We start from the raw sequence: 24,367 nt of genomic DNA, 5'->3' as shown, positions 1-24,367 counted from the left end.
CACACTCCTGTGTGCTTTCTTGGCTTCACACACACACTGAGGACCATCTACAGACTGTGAGCTCCGTCTTCTTTGTCTTTGGAGCCGAACTCTGACAAAGTTAGGAACAAAACTTTCTCCAGCGTGTGAACTTTCCTCCTAGACTCAGTCTGAGCAGTCAGACCATATATTTCTAAAGCAGCACATGAAGGTGTGGCTCACACACACACAGGTGAAGGAAACAGCTGCAGTATTAAAAACTGCTTCACCGTCTACAAATATATGAACTGAATGTTTCTTTCAGGCTGTAAAAACCTTATTTATCCTCCATTACAGTCCTGCATTCAGAGCATTACTTCTGTTATATTAGTACATGTATTTTATTCTGATGAACACATGAAACTCTGAGCTGGATTGAATCCATTGAATCAGAGTCCAGGACTCAGACTAAACACACTGAATGTGTCCTGAGCTCGGCCGCTGTTCCACAGTAACTGCTGTCAGAGTCACTGTTACTGAGTTAGCTTAGCTAGCAGAGCAGCTAGCAGTTAGAGTATGAACTCTGTAAGCAGTCAGCTCGGTCCTGGACATGGTTACTGACATAAAGCTGCTCTCCGCAGCCATGTTTGACCTTTGTAGGACTACAGTAATGGAGGATTTGGAGGCTGAACTCGGCTCTGTGACACTTTTTGTAGTGAACTGATGAAAGCTGCGTCTCAGATGGATGTTAGTCCAACACATCAGACACGACCTCTGCAGCTCTCAGTTGATGTGCACATGAATGATTTGTGTTTCCTCTGCAGGTGAAGGTAGAAAGTGTGTGTGAGCTGATGTGAATTGAGCAGCATGGATCAGTGTGAGGACAGAGAGGAGGGAGTCCCTCCCTCTAAAAGCACTCTGTGTGGGGAACATGAGAGCCAGACCAAAGCTCAGAGGTGAGATGACCATCTCTAACTGTCCATGACTCTTCTCCATGTCACAGCTCAGCACTCAGATCACTGCTCCATCATTATTCACAGGAACCCACCTGGACCTCCACCCAGCTCTTTGTCCTTAAAGAGTGACTGGTCTAAAGATGCCATCATTAATTTTAATGTCCAGCCTGTGTCTGCTGCAGAGAGGTGAGCTGTTAGTAACAAGAACTCTCTGATTTAAATGATTTTGATGTTTCCTGGTTTCTAAAATGCATCTCTGTAGGAGAGCAGTGTCTCCAAGGACACACAGGCTCAGCTGTAACTGTCAGTTTATCTGGTTTTAAGACACATTTGGACACAATTGGCTTTTTTTAACTATTTATTTTAATCAGAGGTGTAAATTTAGACCTCACACATCTGGATCCTAAACTATGATAGAAACAGCTGCTAGCAGTGGGTAGTTTGACTTTGATACACTGCTCTAGAAAGCAAACAAAGGTTTGTGCAGCTCCTCTTCAGAAAAGTGTTCAGAGAGCAGCTGCTGTATTAGACAAAGGCTCGTTGTGTGAGCCCAGATGTGTGTAACAGCTGGATGAAGGAGAACCATCACAGTCGCGTCTCCATCCCGCCTTTATTAATGAACTTCCTGTTGCTTGCAGATGACAGGAACACAAAGTGTTTGTGCCACGTGATGCTGCAGGATTTGTTAACGTGTCCATGATGGTAACATCTCCTCGTCTAACTGCAAACACATGAGCGCTCCTAACGGCAGCTATCACAGCCACACAGGCAGACTGTGTCTCACTGTTGCATTCAGGGACATTTGTTTTCCTGTAAAAAGCTGAACTCTAATCTAAGAGGACTGTTACTGACAGGAAACAGCTGCATTATCTGCAGTCTGTGTGATCACAGCTGCTTCAATCACTTTATCACAGAATTGATCATTGAATAAAACATGTTTGTGTCTGCAGAGGTCAGAGGTCACAGTCTGCAGGATCCAGCTGTCCGTCTGTGAGGAGTGACCGGTCCAAAGGTTATCTTCCAGACTTCAGTGCTGAACCTGGACCAACGAGGTCAGAGACCTGTGATGACTTCTTTACATGTTTGTGTTTTCCTGGATAAATATGACCAAAGATTCATTAAAAAGATACAAATATTAGACTTTGTCCTGTAGCGCTGTGTGGCAGGCAGGATTGGACCCAAATACAACAGGATGAAGTCAAAGAGGCAGCTTTATTTCAGCTGTGAACATGCAAACAGCAGAAATAAGGAAACATAACTGTAGGTTTGCAGTGAATGAAGCCTCAGCTCGACGCTCCACTTTGTCCCTCTTTTCCTTCTCCAAACAGCCACATCAGGAGTCTCTGATGGAGTTTTAAAATATTTAATTACAAATGTCCAAAGATGGGTTCAGGATACCTGAATCCACAGTTATTAAAGCTAAAATAGTTCACAGGGTTTGGACTTTGTTAGGTGACGAGAGAACATCAAAGTGTTTTTTTATCTTTAAACAGTATTTTTTATCACTTCAGTTGCTCTCACAGCCCTGTTTGTTATTTTAGTAAGTAAGTAAGTAAAGTTTATTTATTAAGTGCTTTTCATAGACAGGTAGTCACAAAGTGCTGCACACAGAGATTAAAATAAACAGTACGATAAATAGCAAAATGCACAATATACACAATATAGAGTTTAAATGTAAATGAAAAATATAAAAATGTAAACAGCATTGGTCAACAGAAATCTTGTTTAAACAGTAAAGTTTTTAACTGTTTTTTAAAGGATTCCACAGAGTCAACCAAACGTAGTTGTAGAGGTAGACTGTTCCACAGCCTTGGTGCCACAGACTGAAAGGCTCCGCCCCCTTTCGTCTTCAGACGTGTTCTGGGAGCAACCAACAAACTCTGAGTCTGTGAGCGGAGACGGCGAGCAGCAGTGTATTTAGTGAGAAGCTTGGATAAATAATCTGGGGCCATTTAGTGCTCTGTACGTTAAAACAATCATTTAAAACGAATTCTAAAATCTATTGGGAGCCAATGTAAAGAACATAAAATAGGAGTGATGTGAGCTCGCTGGGTAGAGCGAGTTAGTAGTCTGGCTGCTGCGTTTTGCACAGCTTGGAGGCGAGAAAGAGATGATTTATCCAAGCTGGTAAACAGGGAACTACAATAATCTAAACGCGATGACACAAATGCATGGACAATTTTTTCCAGTTCAGCTAAGGAGACCATATGTCGCAGTTTAGAAATATTCCTTAAATGAAAGAAACAGGAACGAGACAGAGACTTTACATGTGAGTCAAGGCCCAAAGAGGAGTCAAATATTATTCCAAGATTTCGAATATTTGGCTCAGCAGAAGAACAGAAAGGGGCAACAACTTGACTGATTTTAGAATATAGATCAGGAGGAGCTATGATCATGGTCTCTGTCTTGTTCTAACAAGGTAATTGTTAGAAAGCCAATCAGAGATTTGAGTTAAAGCCTGGACTAGGGTGGACAGCCTATCCAGCTGATGAGGCTTAACCAGAGCTCTTATGTTTCACTCAGTGCTCCCACCAAACACCTTGGAGGACACATTAGTGTGATTTAGATTTCATTGCTGTAAACACCAGTCACACAAGCTAACCCATGGAGGCAGCAGCAGGCTTTGTGTTTGGTAAAGTCTGCTGGCTTAAACTAAGAGAGTTTAGTTTGTTAGCACAAAGAGCTGTCAGCTAAAGCCCCGAATGCACTTTGAATACAGACGAACTGAGAAAAACACTTTAAATACAGCAAACAGTCAAACTGACAACATCTTGTTCTGCTGATCATCCACAGCAGTACGTTTAGCATTCATGCTAGCAGCCGGCTATGACTGTTAGGGTTGCCAACCGTCCCTTAAAAAATGGAATCGTCCCGTAATTAGAAACAAAAGCACACGTCCCGTATTGAGCTAATAAGGGACGCACTTTGTCCCGTAATACAGTGAGAATCAAAAGTAGTCTATAAATGTTAATGGAATTAACGCTTTGTTTGAAAACATAATTCCCAGCCCCTCTCCTGCTTTGTGACCAATGAGCTGACAGCACACTTATGACAATTCGAGTATGACAATTCAGATTACCGCTCATCTCATTGGTCGAGGAAAGGTCGCTTGCAGAGAAAATACCAGAAGACAACAGATGACCACAACAAGAAGCATGGCCAACAGGGAAACAAACGCCGACACTGCAGTGCAAGTCTCGGACGACAGTACACCTAAAGCTGGGCAGACACTGTGCGATTTTTCCAGTCACGTTATTCAGCTCCTGCTCAAACTGCACGATTGACTCGCAGGGGTTAGAAGTTGGTAGGTCACGATGCAGGTCTCACACTATACCGCCCGATGCTCTGATGCGACCTGAGAGCTCACCCTGTGCCTCCATAACATGAAGGTTATAACAGAAAATCTGTTGCTCTCTCTGTCTTTCACTCACACAGACACACCACCAACATCAACTTTGCTAAATTGTTAATGAAAAACACTGATCAGGCAGCTGTGAATGAGCAGCAGTGTAAATCCAACTATTTTCACGGTTGTTGTTGTCGTGATAATTTTGTGATGCCACATCGAAAAGGCTCGGATGAGCTTTCCAAAGTTCTACAAGTTGTGCCTCCATCGCTTGTGTCCAGATCACACGCTGCACAGCCGTGCTGCTCCGTCTTTTTCACCGACGTTTAAGTGTTTGCGCGTGAGCAGTGTGAGCGGCTCACGAGCGATTGATGATCGGGAGCTGCTCGAGGTGTTAATCGCTTCTCGTTACCCCACGTATACTACACGATGCACGATGAAGGCCAAAATCGGGCCGATCACCAAATCGGTCGCACGACTCAAAAATCGTCTCAAAATGGGCCAAAAATCGCACAGTGTGAGCCCAGCATTAGAGCAGCAATGTTTGTTCGCTCAGAGAAATAAAAAAAGGCTGCAAAAGTACAGGGAGGAATGGGAAAAGGGAAACACCTGGCTGGAAAAGGTCACCATAACACCTATAAAGCGCACTGCACTGTGTGCCGGCGCACTTTTTCCATACATAGATACATACATAGATTAATAATGATGATGAGTTATGATGCGTAATCATGGGAACAAGCGGGTTTACAAACAGGAGCAGCTGATTACATTAGAAAAGCTGAAATAATACCTCAACTGAAGCCAATTGTACTAAATGCACTAAATGTGCACAGTTACAAGAATATTTTTCGTTCTATTGCTTTCTATTAATTTATATAATTTTAAGTTAAGCAGGACAGAGTTCTTTTAAAGAAAGATTTACTTTTATTCTCAAAAGTTAAGCATGACAGGCTTCTGTTTAAGAAAGAGACCTGTTTTACTGTGTTAATGTTGTCATTTTGAGCTAAAAATAAATGGCTAAATGATCATTTGTTTCCCATATGGTCATATCACAAAGAATATGCATCTGCTTAAATCAAATTCAAGTCAAATGGTTAAAAAATAATTTCACACACACAAAAAAGAGCTACCACACTGGGAAAGGTGAAGACAACTAGGTTGCCACGAGGTGTCCCTTATTTATTTTTCAGGGAGTTGGCAACCCTAATGACTGTCCACTGAGCACCAACACAGGTAGGAGTGAGCAGTGATGAAGCAGGACTGTGGGCAAGTTTGAGCTACAATCCTATTGGCTTCTCAGTTTCTCCAAAGAAAAGGGGAAACATTCTTGGTGTTGTGAAGATGTGAGTTGGTCTTGTTGTCGTGGGGCTGGAAGGATGCTGGCAGTGAGAGGCTTTTCATACAGTGTTCAGTAACAGAATGAGAAGAAAGCCACTGCACATGAAACAAGGTGCTCGTAGTGTTTGTTTACTGTGTTTGTGCCACAATGTCAGATCAGTTGTAGATTCACATGCAGACTTGTCCAGTGAAACCAGTGCAAGTACTGCAGTACAGAGCAAAGACTAAGCAAGCCAGGAGAGCTCTCCAACTTTCTGAAAGTATCAGGATATTTGAGTGATAAGAAAAAGTGGATCATGCAACAATGTCCCTCAGCACACAAAACAATCAAAGCAGAATAAATATAATGTTTTAGATCAAACACTTACAGGGACCTGAAGAGAGAGAACCAACAAAATGTCATGGCTAACAAAGGAACTCAAGCACAGACTGAGTTCTGACAAACAGAAAGGTGACAGGTTATTTACCAAAGGGGTGAACCACAGTGCTCTATATATGTACAGTGAGTTGGGGAGGGGGTCCAGGGCTCCAGGGAAAAGAGGGAAGGGAGTCCACTCTCACTCCTCTTCAGTCACTCTTGTCCTGTTCTCCACTCACACAGCCACACACGGGAGTCACAGGTAAGCGTCTGTAACCAGGTCCGGGGAAATATTTACTCAAAGTATACTCAAAGTTAACCCAACTGGTGAATTTAGAGAGAGATTTCTTAGCAAGGAGCTGAGATCATGAACACAGGAGGGTCAATGTCCCAGCGACGAATTGCTCCATGCCGCAGCGTTAAATGGTTACCGGTAAGCCCAGGTGAGTCAGCAACAGGTGGTGTAATCATCATAACTGTGTGGACCAAGAGCGAGAGGCCATTACAAGCTCCACCCAGGCAGGCAAAACCATAGCAGGAGAGAGCAAAACATAAAACCTGAAAAGCCATCATGAGCCAGCCAGAGAGACACAGAGTTTATACTAGAAGAGAAACCTGCTCATCTCCATCATGTTTGTTTAAATAGAGAAAATCAGAAGTCTCTGTGTGTCAGACCACGGCTCTACACGGACACTTCTAAGCTTCTTCAGAGTGAACTGACCCAGATAATCGATAATCTGCACACAGCGGCTTGTAAAACAGTGAAAGTCATAACTGTCTCTCGCTGATGGAAAGCTTTTATTGTGAAGTCAGGAAGTCTGCAGGAAGTGTTGAGTTTGTGTTCATCGCTCAGTGTTTAATGAGACAGGCAGACAGGAGGAGCAGCTCATTAGTGTTGATGAAATCAAAGGAACTGTGAGGAACTGCAGTTTGGTCACATCTGGATGTTTTTCACTGACAGTAAATGTTTTTAGTGATAAAGAAATGTGTTTACAGAGAGAGGAAGAGGAGTGGTGTTTGTGAGGAGGAGCAGCTGTCCTGCTGTGCTTTGTGTCAGGACGTCCTGAAGGATCCAGTCTCTACCAGCTGTGGACACTGGTTCTGCAGACAGTGCATCTCCTCATACTGGGACGAGTCTGCTTCACCAGGAGACTCCTCCTGTCCCCAGTGTGGAGAAAGATCCAGAAGCAGAGCTGGACTGCAGACAGCCAGTCAGAGCAGCTGTGTACAAAGTAAGACTGAACATCTGTCTGCTGATGGACTCATTTCTGAAAACTGGACTTCTTGTGTTGTTCAGACATTGAAGAGTTTTCTTTCTCTTTAGTCTCATTGTTTTTCTTTCTTTCAGCAGATGTTGGTGTGCAGGAGGTTTTAGATGAACATAAGATCAGTCTGAGGAGGAGATGTGAACGTGTGACTGAAGGAAGTGATGAAACAGGAAGTAGAACCCTCCTCAACACCATCTACATTGAGCTCTACATCACAGAGGGACAGAGTGAAGAGGTTCATTCCCAACATGAGGTGAGGCAGCTGGAGACAGCTTCCAAGATGGACGCCCTCCATGACGCTCCAATCAGGTGCCAGGACATCTTTAAAGCCTTACCTGACCAACAGAGACCCATCAGAGTGGTTCTGACCAACGGCGTGGCTGGTGTTGGAAAAACCTTCTCAGTGCAGAAGTTCACTCTGGACTGGGCAGAGGGCTTGGAGAACCAACATGTCAGTGTGGTGGTTCTGCTTTCATTCAGGGAGCTGAACCTGATCAGAGATGAGCAGTACAGTCTTCTGGAGCTGCTCCATGTTTTCCATCCAACATTACAGAAGGTCACAGCAGAGAAGCTGGCTGTCTCTCAGCTTTTGTTCATCTTTGACGGCCTGGATGAAAGCAGACTTTCATTGGATTTCACCAACAGGAAGCTGCTGTCTGATGTCACACAGAAGTCATCAGTCAGCCAGCTGCTGACAAACCTCATCCAGGGGAATCTGCTTCCCTCGGCTCTCGTCTGGATAACTTCCCGACCCGCAGCAGCCAATCAGATCCCTCCTACATGTGTTGACAGGCTAACAGAAGTACGAGGCTTCACTGACGCCCAGAAGGAGGAGTACTTCAGGAGGAGATTCAGTGATGAAGAGCTGTCCAGCAGAATCATCTCCCACATGAAGACATCCAGGAGCCTCCACATCATGTGTAGTATCCCAGTCTTCTGCTGGATCACTGCTACAGTTCTGGAGCACATGTTGACTACAGAGCAGAGAGGAGAGCTGCCCAAGACCCTGACTGACATGTACTCACACTTCCTGCTGGTTCAGACAAAGAGGAAGAAGAACAAGTACCATGAGGGACATGAGACGAGTCCACAGGAGCTGACGGAGGCTGACAGGGAAGTTCTTCTGAAGCTGGGGAGGCTGGCGTTTGAACATCTGGAGACAGGAAACATTATGTTCTACCAAGAAGACCTGGAGCAGTGTGGTCTGGATGTGACAGAGGCCTCGGTGTACTCAGGAGTTTGTACAGAGATCTTCAAAAGAGAGTGTGTGATGTTCCAGAAACCAGTCTACTGCTTTGTTCATCTGAGCATTCAGGAGTTTCTGGCTGCAGTCTACATGTTCAACTGTCTCACCAACAGGAAGACAAAGGTGCTTAGGGACTTCCTTCAACCAAAACTGGCGGTGATGTCCACTTTTCCTGATAACAAAGATATCCATTCACTTGATGTATTTCTGAGGAGAGCCATGTATAAATCCCTCCAGAGTAAAAATGGCCACCTGGACCTGTTTGTTCGCTTCCTTCATGGCCTCTGTCTGGAGTCCAACCAGAGACTCTTAGTAGGTCTGCTGGGTCAGACAGAGATCAGTCCAGGAACCATCCAGAGAGTCATCAACAACCTGAAAGAGATGAACAGTGATGAAATCTCTCCTGACAGAAGCATCAACATCTTCCACTGTCTGATGGAGATGAACCACCTCTCATTATTTCAGGAGATCCAAGAGTTCCTGAAGTCAAAGAACAGATCAGAGAAGGAACTCTCTGAGATCCAGTGCTCAGCTCTGGCCTTCATGCTGCAGATGTCAGAGGAGGTTCTGGATGAGTTGGACCTGCAGAAGTACAAAACATCAGAGCGGGGACGACTGAGACTGATTCCAGCTGTGAGGAACTGCAGAAAGGCTGGGTGAGTCCAGATGTGATCACTAACATCATTGATCAGTGTAGGTTAGTAGTTTAATGTTGAAAATAATATCAGATTGTAACCACAAAGTGTTTGTGTCCGTACGCTGCAACCTTCCACACCATTCCTTTATTGTACAGACTCAGCAGCAGCTCCATGGATCCCAAATCCAAGAGTGGAGAACAGATTTGAAGTGTGTCACATCCATGCAGTCACAGCTGTTTCCAGCATGTTTCCACTGATATTAATCCTGTTCAATGACACGTTTCATATCAGTGAATATGTTCTTTAGGACGTCCACTGACATGTTTAAGTGTCCTGCTGGAAATCACTCAAATCATCCATGAAATCCATGAAAAATCCTTTTAGTGTTTCTAACTTCACCCTCTGTCCTCTCTCTCTCTCCATCCTCCTCACTGCTTCTTTCACTGATAATCACACAAACATCGTATTCAGCTACAAAATAACACAATAATATCATCTGATCATCATTATTATAAGAGCAGGATCCATATTTGATATCAGAGTAACACACTGTTTGGTTATGTGCAGTCATCATCAGTGACTGTGGGTCAAACAGAAGCTCTCTGATTGGTTGCTGACCTTGGTCACCTGTCCACTCTCACCTGTTTGTGTTTGCTCTCTCTTTGCTGTCTCCATCCCCTCTCTCCTTTCTCTCCCTCTCTATCTTTGTACGTCACTCAGGTCCAATGGAAACAGTGACATTTACAAACCAATCAAAGACAAACTGATCCATGTCAGGTTATAACAATATTCAAAGTGAATACAGGCTGCTGCTGGACACAGACAGGTAACATCATTTTGACTTGCTGTCACCTGGATTTGGACTCATAAACACTGAAGCCCTGAACAGGAATACAAATCATTTTCTGCCAACTAGCGACACAGCAGCAGATAATGGCTCAGAAAGCTAAAATGAGCCAATCATTTCTGTGTTTAGTTCCCCTCAAATCAGATCTGATATCAGCAGCTCTGAGTTCATTCATCATTATTGTCCAGTGATGAGATTTCTGCTCCGTTTGGTAACAGTCAGCAGGTTTTTCCTGCGTGTGGACGTGAACAGTCGTACCTGACAGCAGGTAGCAAACAGAGATCATCTTTCCAGCTGGAACTCTTCACTGAGCTGAACTCATTCAAAATGTGCTGGAGTCAAAACAGGAAACAGTCCAAATGTGTGTCTTCACTCTGACTCTGGATCAGATCTCAGTGATAGACTGTGGACATTATGGAAGCCTAAATGTGACACCATCTTCCTCCTTCATCTGCAGATTAAAGCCAAACAAAGATTCTCATTAAAAGTCTGCAGGTCTGAGAGAGACTCAATCGTTGTGTCATGTCAAACACAGTAAGAGGAGCTGAAGCACAGATGTGAAGAGCAGATTCATCAGATTATGACCTCACTCTGTTTTGTCTTCATATACATTCAGTCTGTGTTTATAATGCAGATTTTCTGCTTTTATAATAACGCATTTATATTTTCTATCATCACAGACTGACTCTGTGTCGACTCTCAGAGTCTCACTGTGAAGTTGTGGCCTCAGCTCTGAAGTCCAACCCCTCCCATCTGACAGATCTGGACATGAGTAACAACCTCAATAATGAGCTCAAGGATTCAGGAGTGAAGCTTCTGTGTGCTGGACTGGAGAGTCCAAACTGTCGACTGGAGACTCTCAGGTGAGTTCACTGACTGCGGCTGTTGTTGTTTTTCTATATTTCAGGTCTTTGATTGATGTTTGAAACTTTCTTTAGTTCCTAAATGTTCAGGATGTGTCTGAAGACAAATGTGAAGAAGTTTGAGTGCTTTCAGAAATGTTGTCTTTCCAAACGACTGAACAACAGTTTTTCCTTTTGGCTCCAAACAGAAGTGACAGACTTGAGCAGGGTTCATTTAAAGGCTGACAGAAGTGGAGTGGTGACGGGGAGATGTTTGACAGGACAGTGTTTCAGCCTCCACAGGTTCATGTTGTGCTCCATCAGTCAGTGAAGATGAAGTCAGTGCTGATGGGGCTGTAGAGTGTGTGAGGGATGTGAATGAGGATGATGAAGATCTGATGATAGCAGAGAAAAACAGGCTGCAGAGACTTTGAGCCATACAGGGCACACAGTGTGTGTACAGAACAGCTGAAATCATTATGGAGGCCTCACTGGAATATGGAAGCATCACAGTACAGCTTCAGTGAAGCATTAAAGTCTCTGATATGAGATGAGAAATGAAGCAGCCAGAGCTTTTTCATGAGTGGAAATCCACTGTGACTGTGAGCTGCTGCTACAGCCTCCAGATTAGCCAGCAGCTCATCCTGCTCAACATTTTCTCACCAACTTTAATGGAAGTGTGATGTTTTCAGCTGGAGTGATGGTCAGGGTGGCCTCCCTCTCCTCTTCTTCTCCTCTTCCTCTTTCATTTGTAAAGCCACTTCTGCTGCTTTCATTCATTTGGAAGTCCTGTAGCTGAGTTTGGGAGAGACTAACAGCCTCGGCAGCAGAGGGGAGAAAGGCTGTAACACCACCACTTTACTCTGTTCTACCTGTCACATCATTTTATCAGGAAACAAATATGCTCATGTTTTTACTATGTTTGTCTTGAAGATGTAAGAAGATCACATGGTGCTTTTTATTATTGTGTTGGTTTGTTTCCTGTCTCTTGGATGGAGCCCAGCTGTGCGTGGCCCCTGGGCCTGTGGTCAGAGTGTGTGCTGGATAATCCGGCCCAGGATGAGGCCAAACTGACATGGGATGAAATGTCTGTCACATAATTGAGTTTAGTGTAGTTTCATTTCTGCACAATTTAAAACAACCAAAACTTTGTTCTGTCTTTTCTATGTTATACTGTAGACTTTCTTTGATACTGTGTCCAAAAGGAGCAGCTTTTACTTTGAAGGGGAGGCGTCTCTGTTTCCTCTTCAGGTTGGATGATGGAAGCAAATGAGTGTGTGATGTTCTTTCAGTGTTGCACTTTGTAGATGCTCCCTGAGCACTGGTCTCACAGCCAGCTGCACATAGAGACCAGTGTTGTTAGTCCAGGTCAGAAGATGACTTGTTGGAATGAAAATGAGCTTGTAGTTTGTCTGCTTTAATAATGTGACTGGAAAAAGGTGTTGGACTTCAAATATGTCCATGTCTTTCACACTTCACCTTTAAAAGTGAAGCCTTGTGGTTCCTGGAAGGAAAAACACGACTTTTTCAAATTTTTGTCCTGTTTTTATGACAAATGTACGACTTTAATGTGAAATATTCCGAGTTTTTTCTCTTGTTGTGTTTGTTTGAAGCTGCTTCCTGTTGGCTTCAGCTGTTTGGAGTTTCCATTTTCTAAACTTCTACATTCTGAACCTTCTTCAGCTCTGAACAGATGATGAAACACTGAATGATTTCAAGCTCACACTTTGTCTAATAAACTTACATCTTTCATTCTTTATACAGATTGAGCGTCTGTGGTTTGTCAAAGATCAGCTGTGATTATCTGGCAGCAGCACTGAAGTCTAACACCTCCCATCTGAGAGAGCTGGACCTGAGCTACAAGAACAAGCTGCAGGATTCAGGAGTGAAGCATCTGTGTGGTTTCCTGGAGAGTCCAGGATGTGGACTTGAAACTCTGAGGTCAGTCAGCATGTTTTAGTTGTGCTGAGATGAATATGATGTGAAAGTTGTGCTGACACTAAACTGCAGACATCAGGCTGATATTATACTGATCCACACTGAGGATCTTCATGGTAAAGTCTGTTTTCTTCTTCTCTGGTTTAGTCCATTGACTGCAGCAGAACAATGTTCACATTTCAAACAGTGAGACTCAACATATGGCCCGTGGCCCACACGCGGCCTGCCCACCTTTCCTGATTCAGAGAGAGGGGACCCTGATTAACTGTGTAGTGTTCTTCCTCACAGTTCTAAGTATCAGACACAACAATGAATAATCCACAGCTGACTGTCTTTAGCAGGTCAAAGGTCACGGCACACAGCAGACAGTGGGAAATATTATAATTCTGATCATTTATCAGGACATATCCATATGTATAAAAACAAAGCTGACACTGTGAGACTTGATCAGAGGTGTGATCATCACAGCAGAGGCCTTTGTGTCAAAGTCACTGAGGATCAAACAGAAACACATGAAGCAGATTTTCCTGTTCTGGCTTTTTATAGCAGATAACCTTCAAAATATTCTGCAGTCCATCAAAAACTGAAGCAAACCATGAATCAACATGTGAACATGAGCTGATGCTGCTGAAGGGAAGCAAAGTTACAGAGGTTTGATTACAGACACAGCTGAGAGTTTGTAATCTGTCATCATTTTAAAAGGTTTAAATTTCTTCAGTATTGAACAGCAGAAATGAGGCTTTGTTTTCGGAGGCCGACAGCAGTGAACACAACAGCAGACTGGTGCGTAATAAGCAGTGAATAATGCAGGAAAAAGATTTTTGAAGGCAAACTGTTCTTGAAGTACACTGAGAGAGAGAGAGCTGTGCAGGAGGTAAACGTCAAAGTCAGAGAGAATTCATGACGATGTTCATCAAACGTAAAGCGTAGTTTGGATCTTCTTCTGCTGCTGGTTCACTCAGTTTTGGTTGGAGACAGATGAAACCTGCAGCTTCAGGATCTGTGAGCTGTCCACTTTCAGCCCCGACGGCGTGTCCGTGTACGTGCCGTCGAGTGAACGATCCACGCTCTGTGTTTCCATCTTTGTGTGTTTAGCTGCTCTCATTTACTGTTTTATCTGTTTGCTTGTTATTGAAATACTTTTGGGAGCTTTAACCTGAGATTCTGGCAAAATACATTTATATTAAAAATCGATTCAGGATTGAATGAATCAACATCGCTGTATTCAAATTAAAACCATTTAAATAGGAAAATCCATTTTTTACACCCGCCTCTAATGCTGGGTAATGTCAGCTGGTCCATTTGCAGCTGGCTGTGAGGCTCAGGGAGCGTCTACAAAGTGCAACACTGAAAGAACATCATCCATAAATATTGAGTAATAACTGGACTCTCATACAGCGACACTCAAATGCCTTTAAACATCAGCTTATCCTGCTGATCCAAGTCCAACACTGAGTTTGTAAAAACATGTTTGTCAATCATTTTGTTTGGTTTCTGAGGAAAATGATTCAATAACTTGCTGCTAATACACAACATTTCATCATATTTCCTCATAACCCTCTTTTGTCTGACCATTTAATCCCATTTGAATTTGCAATAAAGGATCCACAGAGTTTGGTGACAATAATGACAGTAGATGTTTGTGTGAAAGTGCTGGAAGCAAATGAGTGTGTGATGTTCTTTCAGTGTTGCACTTTGTAGACGCTCCCTGAGCACTGGTCTCACAGCCAGCTGCACATAGAGACCAGTGTTGTTAGTCCAGGTCAGAAGATGACTTGTTGGAATGAAAATGAGCTTGTAGTTTGTCTGCTTTAATAATGTGACTGGAAAAAGGTGTTGGACTTCAAATATGTCCATTTCTTTCACACTTCACCTTTAAAAGTGAAGCCTTGTGGTTCCTGGAAGGAAAAACACGACTTTTTCAAATTTTTGTCCTGTTTTTATGAGAAATGTACGACTTTAATGTGAAATATTCAGAGTTTTTTCTCTTGTTGTGTTTGTTTGAAGCTGCTTCCTGTTGGCTTCAGCTGTTTGGAGTTTCCATTTTCTAAACTTCTACATTCTGAACCTTCTTCAGCTCTGAACAGATGATGAAACACTGAATGATTTCAAGCTCACACTTTGTCTAATAAACTTACATCTTTCATTCTTTATACAGATTGAGGAGCTGTGGTTTGTCAGAGATCAGCTGTGATTATCTGGCAGCAGCACTGAAGTCCAACCCCTCCCATCTGAGAGAGCTGATCCTGTTGGGAAACAACCTGAAGGATCCAGATGTGAAGCAGCTGTCTGATCTTCAGCAGAGTCCAGTCTACAGACTGGAGACTCTGGTGTAAGTAGAGTGATGGAGTGAGTGGGTGGTGCTGTCAGCAGTATTGTACTAAACACAGTCAGTATGAAACAAAGATCCAGTGTTTCCTGTAAAGCTGCAGCTTCTCAGTGAAGCTGTGAGAGGAGAATGGTGACAGGCTTCAGGATTGGACACAAACACTTCCTGTTTCTGACCTTTATGGTCACCATAGTAACGGCTGACACGCTCTGATCAAACACTGTCAACAGCCAATCAGCTCTCTGAACAAAGCAGCACACAGACCAATGACTGCATTCATTTCCAAGTTTAAAGCAGTGAAGAACACAGTCTGTAGGTGAGGAAGAATTTAGTGAGAGCAGATGTTTGGATGGAATTCCTCCAGTTAACAGCTGGAACCGTCCATCTGGATTGTTGGGCTTGTTGTTGGGGTTCCTACAGAGCTCAGAGTGGACACACCAAGGTTCTTCTAATGAATGAAAGTCCAAACTCAAACTAGGAGGGAAAAACATTTTCATCAACTTCAATAAAAATCCAAAGATTAGAAAAAGTGAAGCAACAATGAGTCCTAGTACAGTCCCAGCACTGAAGTCCCTGCTGCTCTTTATACTGGATGTGCTGCATCACTGACTGACAGCTGATGAAGAGTCTCTGGAAACACTTGTTTATCTCCTCTGCTCTTCCTTCTTCTCTCTGCAGGTGGAGCTGGTGATGGTAAACAGGACAGTGTGTGTGCTGAGAGAGGAGGAGCTGTGTCCTGATGATCCAGAGAGGTTGAAGCAGCAGCAGCTTGTGTGTAGAGAGGCTCTGACTGGGCCATGTTACTGGGAGGTGGAGAGGAGAGCTTCATCCAGCAGTGACTGACAGAGGAATGAGAAGAAGTGCAGATGACTGTCAGTGCTGCAGAGTGAACTGCTCTGAGAACAGCTCCACTGTCAGACACAATGTAGAGTCCAGCATCATCCCTGTGTGTCCCTCTGGATCTGACAGAGGATCATCAGTGTATCTGGACTGCTCTGCTGCTGCTCTGTCCTTCTACAGTCTCTGCACAGTCTCTGTCTGACTCTGGCTTCAGACCCTCCTGGATCAAACTCACCTGGAAAGACTTTCAAACATCACTCAATAGATTTGAATACAGAATATATTTGATATATACTGTAGATGTACTGTAGAGTTGCAGTTTGTCACTTGTAAATACAGTCTGTGAGCAGCAGTGAGCTGAAAGATCTTTCTAGAAACAAAATGTTTTTACTCTTTTGCTTTTTCATATATTTCCACTACATTAATATTGATCCCACCTGTTTCATGCTTTTATACATAATAACAGGACACGTGTGATCTGAGCGCTGCTGTGGTTGCTGTGCTGCACGTCTTCATTTAGATAACAGAGACATCTAGTGGTTCAGAGGGAGAACTGCAGGAGGTGGAGCTGTGTTTTAGCATGGAAAACTTTTTATCTTTTAGGCGCAGATACAAATATGACAAGTATCAGTGTGAGATACAAAAGGTCACATCAGTCAGCAGAGGGAACAGTGATCACACAGCAATGTAAGAATAGAAACATAACAGTGAATCTGGACATGTATGGAAGCAAACAAACAGGATGTAACACTACATTAAAGCCACAAATGGGAAGAAAACAAAGCCAAAGGAAAATATATTTGATCTCAGGAATCCAAATCAGATGCTTTAGAGCAGGGGTTGGCAACCCTGGGCACGCGTGTCACAGCTGGCATGTGAAGGGTTAACTGATGGCACGACCATAGCTGGACTGGCCATCGGGCATACTGATGGTGATTTTTCATTTTTATGGGACGATTATGTTTTTTTATGATTGTTTTATACCGTTACAAAAAAAATAATGAAAGATGGCGGATTGGCCGGATGCTGGTCGATGTGTAAAAATAAGTCAGGTGTTTGGTGGTGGCTATGGCGGAGCTTCCACAGAAGCAGCAGGTGGATGAGGGAAAGTGGAGATAGGAGGAGCAGAGACCCGAGGCGGCTGTCGGTCCGCGTGTCAGGTGAACTGAACTTCAGGTAAGAAGTTATGACCTGCAGTCTATCTGGGTCAGATATAAACCAAGTTTAGTTTTAGTTTATTTTCCTTGTGCTGACTTTTTACAGTCAGTTATAATAACTCGTACTGCTACTAGCTAGCATGACGGAGTTTCTATACAGCTGGGTGGTGCTATGATGTTACTGATAGTGAACTTTACAGTGGCTTGCAACAGTATTCAGCCCCCTTGAACTTTCCCACATTTTGTCACATTACAGCCACAAAGAAACATGAATCAATGTTATTGGAATTCCACGTGAAAGACCAACACAAAGTGGTGAACACGTGAGAAATGGAACAAAAATCATACATGATTCCAAACATTTTTTACAAACAAATAACTGCAAAGTGGGGTGTGCGTAATTATTCTGTCATGGACAAACACACTTCTGTTTTGTTTACTTTGCTTCAGAGGAGGCTCTTCTGAGGCTGCTGCCAGTGGTCAAAGCCTCTAAAAAAAGTTCTGTAAGTTATAAAGCTTTTATTATTTCATTTGGTTGGTATGTTATGGAAAAACACATTGCCATCAACTTCTGTTTTGTTTTTGTCAAAATCACTGTAATATAATCACTGTACCTTTATATACATGTGACTTATATTAATGCTGCTGCCCTCTTGTGGCTAAAGTGTAATTATGTTATTGTTATTAGGGAAAACATTTGAGAGTAACATGTCAAATGAGTCAGCACTTTGGCTTTAGCTTAAGAAATCCTCATTTTTATGTCATCAGTTATAGTTGCATGTATTCATTATCATAATTTAACCTTTAATACTGATGTCTTAAATTGGTTTACGTAAACTAGCAATAATTTTATGGTTGTATTAAATAAAGACATCACTAATGAATAATTATTTCAGTAATTAATTTAATGTACATAATTAAAGAAATATATTAATAATGAATTATCCATTAATTTCATTTAAAATGTTTCATTATTTGTTTATATACAATTCTAATTAGTTAATTACATATTTAATCAATTATTGGTTTGTTTTCTATTTTAACTATTTTACTGACATATTTAATTATTTAATGATGTATTTATTTAATTCACGTTGCTACTCCTGGCCCTGCATCGCTGTTCATAAGTACATTTTATTTGTCAGCTTCACCCATCAAAGTCAGGGGGCGGGGTTAATGCTGATCAAGTCAAAATCATTGCTTTCGTCTGGTGGGCGTTCGTTTAGTGGGCTTTTCTGTCACGTCCTGCGTGGCAGACTATTTTAACACTGATGTAGCGCTAATGAATAATACAGGCTAGGGATTGAGTGTGATTTTATGGTTATTATTAATCAGAAGATTTAGGAACGCTACTGGAGCTGATGGGCAGTAATTAATAAATACACACAACACAAAAATGGTTTTGCAGGTACCATGTATTTAACCAAACCCCAAAAAAAGAACAACAAGAAAAGAAAAACTTAAATAATCACTCCTGCTGCAGCTATCCAATTAATCAAAAACCCAGTGAGGGTACACAAAGACAACTAAGCAGATTCGTCTGGCTTATACCAAGCAACACAGGTTCTCAAAAAACAGTTCCCCCATAAACACCACATGTTAATATCAAATCCACTGATCCACACTGAAGTCCATGAGTTTTATCTGAATGTCCATGAGAGATGTCCAAGCGCTATTGTCCATAAATGAAGGGAATGGTGTGTATGATTGCGGAAATCAGTGTATTTGGAAAATGGGGACAGAGCGTTGTCATTGATAGCTTCCTACCCAACCGGTGGAAGCGTGAATTGCAGAATGTGTCCTGCTCCTAGCCGTTCATTGGCTCGCCATCCTCTTTCATACCCCAAAAAGGTTCACCTGACCTGCATTAAATAAACAAGGCCAATAAGAAATCACAAGAATACAAAACTGTCAGCCAATTAAGCTAAATACATTAAGTTATTCTTGTTCCTGTGTACACAATTTATAAATAAATAAACAATATATTGGTTAAATATAATATTTCTAACCAATAAGGATTTAACTGAAAACATTTCAATTGCTACATACATACATACTATGTAGCTCCACAACATTTGTTATCCAACATCAGTCAAATCAAAATCAAATTGTTTGGACCGGCAGCAGCCGATTAGCGTCAGCTGGTAGCAAGACAAACAGTCAATTAAAAGTTCAAACTCACCAATTCCGTTCTGTTCAGTGCACAACATTATGGCTCTGGCTCACAGTAATCAGCATCTAAGTTGCATAAGTTAGTTGGTGTTTAAAAAAAAATGCATTAAAACGGGAAAAGCAAATGTTTGCCAATACACACCTGCAACAGCTCTGTCACCTGGCTTGCCTCCACCCCTCTGACGGGAGGAAGCCGGGACAGGCTTACTATGACCTACATGCCATCTGATTGGCTGAGCAAAGTCATGCGGTTGGAGTCATGTATTTGTGATGCGTTCAATGGCAGGAAATAAGTGCAGGAAATTACTCTGGGTTACACTATGATAGGGGGAAGGAGGACCCAAATGCTGGACTCTTTGATGAGGTCAGTGCGTTTATTTACAGTGATGCAAAATAATCCAAACAACAATAAATCCCCAGTGCGTTCCCGACTCTGACATGTCCTCTTGCCAGTGTTAGTGTTCTTTGTCTCCGCTCCTCAGTGTCTGAGCACCCCGTGCTCGCTGCCCTCTCGTCTTCACACTCCTCCTGGGGAATAACAAAGAGGCAGCCGTCAGCAACGCCACAATGCAGCAGACTAACCTAGTGATGTGTCCTGTCTGTCGAAGCTTCGAATCGTGCGTCGGGTAATCGCGGGGGCGTTTTTCTGAAGCGCGTATCGAGGCTTGCGTTGATTACGTATGCAGTGACGTTCGAGGCCTCGCGGGCAGTCCGTACCACGTGACTGATTCGGGAACTGGTTCACCGGTTCGCGCCAGATTCGAAATAAAATGGGCAGCAAAACACAGCTGATTCCCCCATGAGCACTGTTATAACGTCACAAGCACATTCACATCACAACTCCCTCCCTTTTTGTTTCCATGTACATTCCTGTGTTAAGCTGCCAATTTATTATACACAAACATTAATTAAATTAATATAATATAAAATTAGTATAATATTAAATATAACTAATATTTAGAGTTCAGTTATTGGTGTCATGAACAATAGTAATTCCTTTATTCATTCAACTTGAAGTGCCACACACTAGTTTGTGTCATTATTGAGATGTACATAAGCATGATTACGCAGTTACACAATCATCCCAAAAACTGTGTACTGACAGTTTCCACTTTCTCTTTTGTATCAGACATACTGAGACAATATTCGGGATAAATAACCATAAAAAACTATTTATTTATTCAGTTTAGAGGTTTACATATCACATCATTATAATCACTGAGCCCGTTTCACTTGAATTGTCCACTTGATGGCGCAGTAGAGCAAATGAATCATCACAATGCTTCGAACTATGAGTCGACCAGTTGGATGGTGTGGACAAGAGATATTTTATTTTGTATTCTTATGGTGACAGTTTATAATCAGAACTATCATTGATCAATCATTCATCATTGTCGAATCTGTTGACAGAATAATCTCTGAATTATATCTATGGTAATCTGAGCAAATATTAATGTATGCATATTATCATCACTTTAATCAGTCTCAAATGGTATCCACATCATTGTATTCACACCTCTCGAAGCTGGGGGTCCAGCAGGGCCTTATACATTCACTTGCACACATATTCAGGTCTACACAAACATGCACATAGAGAGTTATGTAAAACACGCACGTTCACACACACACTTATTAAGAACAGGGAGGTCGTCTCAGGACAGCCTCTCTGTTGGACACGCAGTCTCACAAAACTGCACAACATATCACACACTTGTTTGTCTCTAAAGTAGCATCTGATGTCTATATAAGGAGAACTTTGAGTGTGGGGAACTGTTATCATTTCCAGTAAGGTCTAACTGTGTGACGTCATCAGGGTAATATAAGGATGGGGAGCGGTCTGCTCGAAGAAGATTGCTGTTGCAAGTTTCTTCCCACACTATGCGCAAAGTGTGTAAAATAAAGATCTTTGGGCTGATTGGGACCTGATGAATGTAAAAACAAAGAATTACCAGGTTTATTTATTTTTTACCAAATTTTTGTTTCTGAGAAAAATGAGAGCCACATATGAGGATATTTGTCTAAAATTTCGATAGCACAGTGGCAGTATAACATCCTTGTGAGTGGATATCAGGCCCTTGTAGAGCAAAATGTAGTATTTTGGTCTAAACAACCCAAAATGTGATGTCCACATATGTGGACGCCAGGTCCTAGGAGGTTAAATATCTGCTCACTTTGTCAAAATGAACCTAATCATCTCTGATGAGTTCAGTGATGTCTGCCATCTCACCTTGCAAGTGGTCGAGCTTATACCGCCGACAACGCGGCCACAACTTGTAAACCCCCTGCTGACTATCACCTCTGGAGTTATTTATTTATGTTAGGTTCAACTGTTCCTGGAAAAAGTAAGCACGTGTTACTGATAAAAAGTCCAATAGAAGCAAAGTCTAAACTTTGAAAACAAAAAACAGAAACCTGTCTGATTAAGATCTGATGTTTGGGGGATTTCAATAAGCAGTGTGACCCGTGTATATGCATCAGGGGTGGGTTTTGATTATCGATTTATCGATTAAAATCGATTCTCGCTTGGATAACGTGATATCGATTCATTAAAATCCTGAATCGATTTTTAATATAAATTTATTTTGGCCAAAACGCCAGAATCTCAGGTTAAACCTCCCAAAATTTCAACAACCACCAAACAGCTAAAACAGTAAATGAGAGCAGGAACACGGATTCTGCACAAAGACGTAAACACAAAGCGTGGAGCCGCCGACGCATCAAAATCAGTGAGATGTGACTTTCTCACCTGACTGCACGGACACGAGCTGAAAGCCGACAGCTCGCTGATTCTGATGTTTCGGCGGCTCCGCGCTTTGTGTTTATGCCCTTTTTGTGCTGATTCTGAAGCTGCAGGTTTGATGTCTCTCCAAACAATATTGAGTAAACCAGCAGCAAAAGAAGATCCAAACTACGCTTCACATAAACGTCGTCATGAATTCCCTCTGATTGTTTTGCTGCCACCAGGATAAAATCACACTTCATGCACAGCTCTCTCTCTCTCTCTCTGTACTTCAAGAACAGTTTCCTGTTTTCTGTATTATTCGCTTGCTTGTTACGCACAAGTCTACCGTTCTTACAGCCTGTCGGCAGCTATTTTTTCTTTTACTTACTTCTGAAAACAAAGCCTCGTTTCTGCCGTTCAATACTGAACAAATTTAAACTTTTTAAAATGATGCAAAATTGCAAAATGCTCAGCTGTGTCTGTAATCAAACCTCTGTAACTTTGCTCTGCTTCACGTCAGCAGCATCAGGTAATGTTCTGTGACCAGGAGATATTTTATTTTGTATTCTTATAATCAGTTATCATTGATTAATTATTTACCATTGTTGTATCAGTTGACAGAATAATCTTTGAATCACATCTATGCTACTTTGAACAAATATTAATGCACACAGATGATCAGTACTCTAGTCAGTCTATTGATGTTCTGTATTATTCTTGTTATCTGCTTAAGTGGTTGCACCTCAGTGCAGTCACACCGCTCAGACCCAGACCTGTCTGCGTTCAGTTCTGCACGTACGCCGGCCTGTAACCACATGCACGCACTTATATAATACACGCACGTTTACACTCACACTTAGTAATAATAGGAGGGTCGTCTGAGGACAGTTTTTCTGATAGATACACTTTCACAAAATGCACAATGTAATACACACTTGTTTTTCTGTAAGAGTAGCAGTTGATGTCTATATTAGGACAATGTTTTGAGAGGAGGGCAATTGTTATCATTTCCAGTAAAGATCTAACTGTGATGTCATAATGGCAATATAAGGAGACGGGACTGTTCATTCGAGGAAGGATTGTATTGCAAATTGTCTTTCCCACACTGACTGCGCAAAGTGTGTAATAAAGATCACTATTTTTTGACACCTACTTCGGCCTGGGCTTGCTTTCTTCTCTTACCTGAATCGAACGAACCATAACAGTTCATATGTTCATTAATGGTTTTCTTTTGTTTTTGATGTACTGCAGAATATTTGTATAAAATCCCAGGCCAGGAAAACCTTCATGTTTTTCTGTTTGATTCTCAGCTACTTTGACACAAAGGCATCTGCTGTGACGCTCACACCTTTGATAAAGTCTCGCAAGTGTCAGATTTCTATAGAAATGTACTGATGCATGACCTGAATTATAATATTTCTGACTGTCTGAGGCCAAATTTCCCCGATTCACATTGAATCAAATTGTGGATCAAATCGATTCTAGACATGAGTGACGATGCCAGCCCTAATATGCATGTTTTAATAAAAGAGATAATGTTGGTGTTTCAGTCATGTAGTAACTGTTAGCTTTAACTGTACAAGGCTTGTTAGAAATAATGAAAAACGTCGTACAGATTTCTGGATGTTAGACTATTATTTTTATTATGATTATTAATCTTGAGTCTAAAAAGTCAGTCAAGTATATCCAGGATATCTTTCTGTTAACTGGATTCAATGACCCTAACACTGGGACCAGGATAAGCGGTCGCATGGAGCTGGTTACCAGCTGGTTACCAGCTGACAATCTTATTATTTAATTAAGTTTTTTAATTTTTCTAATTTTTCCTCTGCATTTCCCCTGAAATGAAGGGATTGTGTTGAACATGCTTTAGTTCCTCACATTTTTCTGCATCTCTTTGTTCAACCCCCTGAATTATAGCTGAAAGTCTGCACTTCAAACACATCTGAGTTGTTTCATTTCAAATTGATTTTAGTGTATGTACAGAACCAAAATCAGAAATGAAGTTCTCTCTGTCCAGATATTTATGGACCTAACTGTATAATCTATACAGCACGTAAAAAATGCTGTAAATAAAGAAGTCTGTGAAAATGTGGCGCTTCCAGGTCAATTTAAACTGAAGTGATATAATCTTCTGCCCACAGTTTGAGTTTGTATTGTCTCAGCTGCAGACAGACTATGATATTAATATTATTAGTTATTAATATTATTAGTTATAAAGGACACCTTCCTGCCTTTAGTCTTATTCATGATGATTATTAGTCGTCTTCTAATGTCCACAAGTCTGTATGATGTGTTTCATAGTTTCTAACAAGCCTTTTAAACTTAAGTTACTGCATTGCTGAAACACCAACATCTGCTTATTGAACAAAACAAAAACAACCAAAAGTCCACACATCTGATTTTATTTTT

The 24,367-nt window shown here is 41.8% G+C and overlaps 3 protein-coding genes across 4 annotated transcripts in view; all 3 read left to right on the top strand.

Annotated features, from left to right (window-relative positions):
* Window positions 1–24,367, top strand: part of LOC147336528 (NACHT, LRR and PYD domains-containing protein 12-like) — a 272,065-nt gene that overhangs the window by 165,172 nt on the left and 82,526 nt on the right. The window lies entirely within an intron of this gene.
* On the top strand, window positions 783–2,015 carry LOC147336532 (uncharacterized). Its single transcript, XM_086285493.1, has 3 exons — window positions 783–914; window positions 999–1,100; window positions 1,865–2,015. Exons 1-3 carry the CDS (start codon window positions 826–828, stop codon window positions 2,013–2,015), a joined length of 342 nt encoding a protein of 113 aa, XP_086141619.1. The 5' UTR covers window positions 783–825.
* LOC147336531 (protein NLRC3-like) lies at window positions 6,921–17,835 on the top strand. 2 transcript variants are annotated; one of them, XM_086285447.1, is made up of 6 exons: window positions 6,921–7,188; window positions 7,305–9,126; window positions 10,636–10,818; window positions 12,562–12,738; window positions 14,894–15,067; window positions 15,743–17,835. In XM_086285447.1, exons 1-6 carry the CDS (start codon window positions 6,921–6,923, stop codon window positions 15,753–15,755), a joined length of 2,637 nt encoding a protein of 878 aa, XP_086141573.1. In that variant the 3' UTR covers window positions 15,756–17,835. The 2 variants fall into 2 exon arrangements, with proteins under 2 accessions (XP_086141573.1, XP_086141574.1); XM_086285448.1 differs by lacking the exons at window positions 14,894–15,067; window positions 15,743–17,835 and having other exon boundaries at window positions 12,562–12,916.

Source organism: Aulonocara sp. 'chitande type north' Nkhata Bay, linkage group LG3, assembly GCF_057382095.1.
Source record: "Aulonocara sp. 'chitande type north' Nkhata Bay isolate Kocher_YH1m ecotype deep benthic linkage group LG3, A_spYH_male_GT1.1, whole genome shotgun sequence".
Taxonomy (NCBI): domain Eukaryota; kingdom Metazoa; phylum Chordata; class Actinopteri; order Cichliformes; family Cichlidae; genus Aulonocara; species Aulonocara sp. 'chitande type north' Nkhata Bay.
Note: the sequence above shows the minus strand (reverse complement) of the source record. Positions and strands in the feature narration are given on the sequence as shown.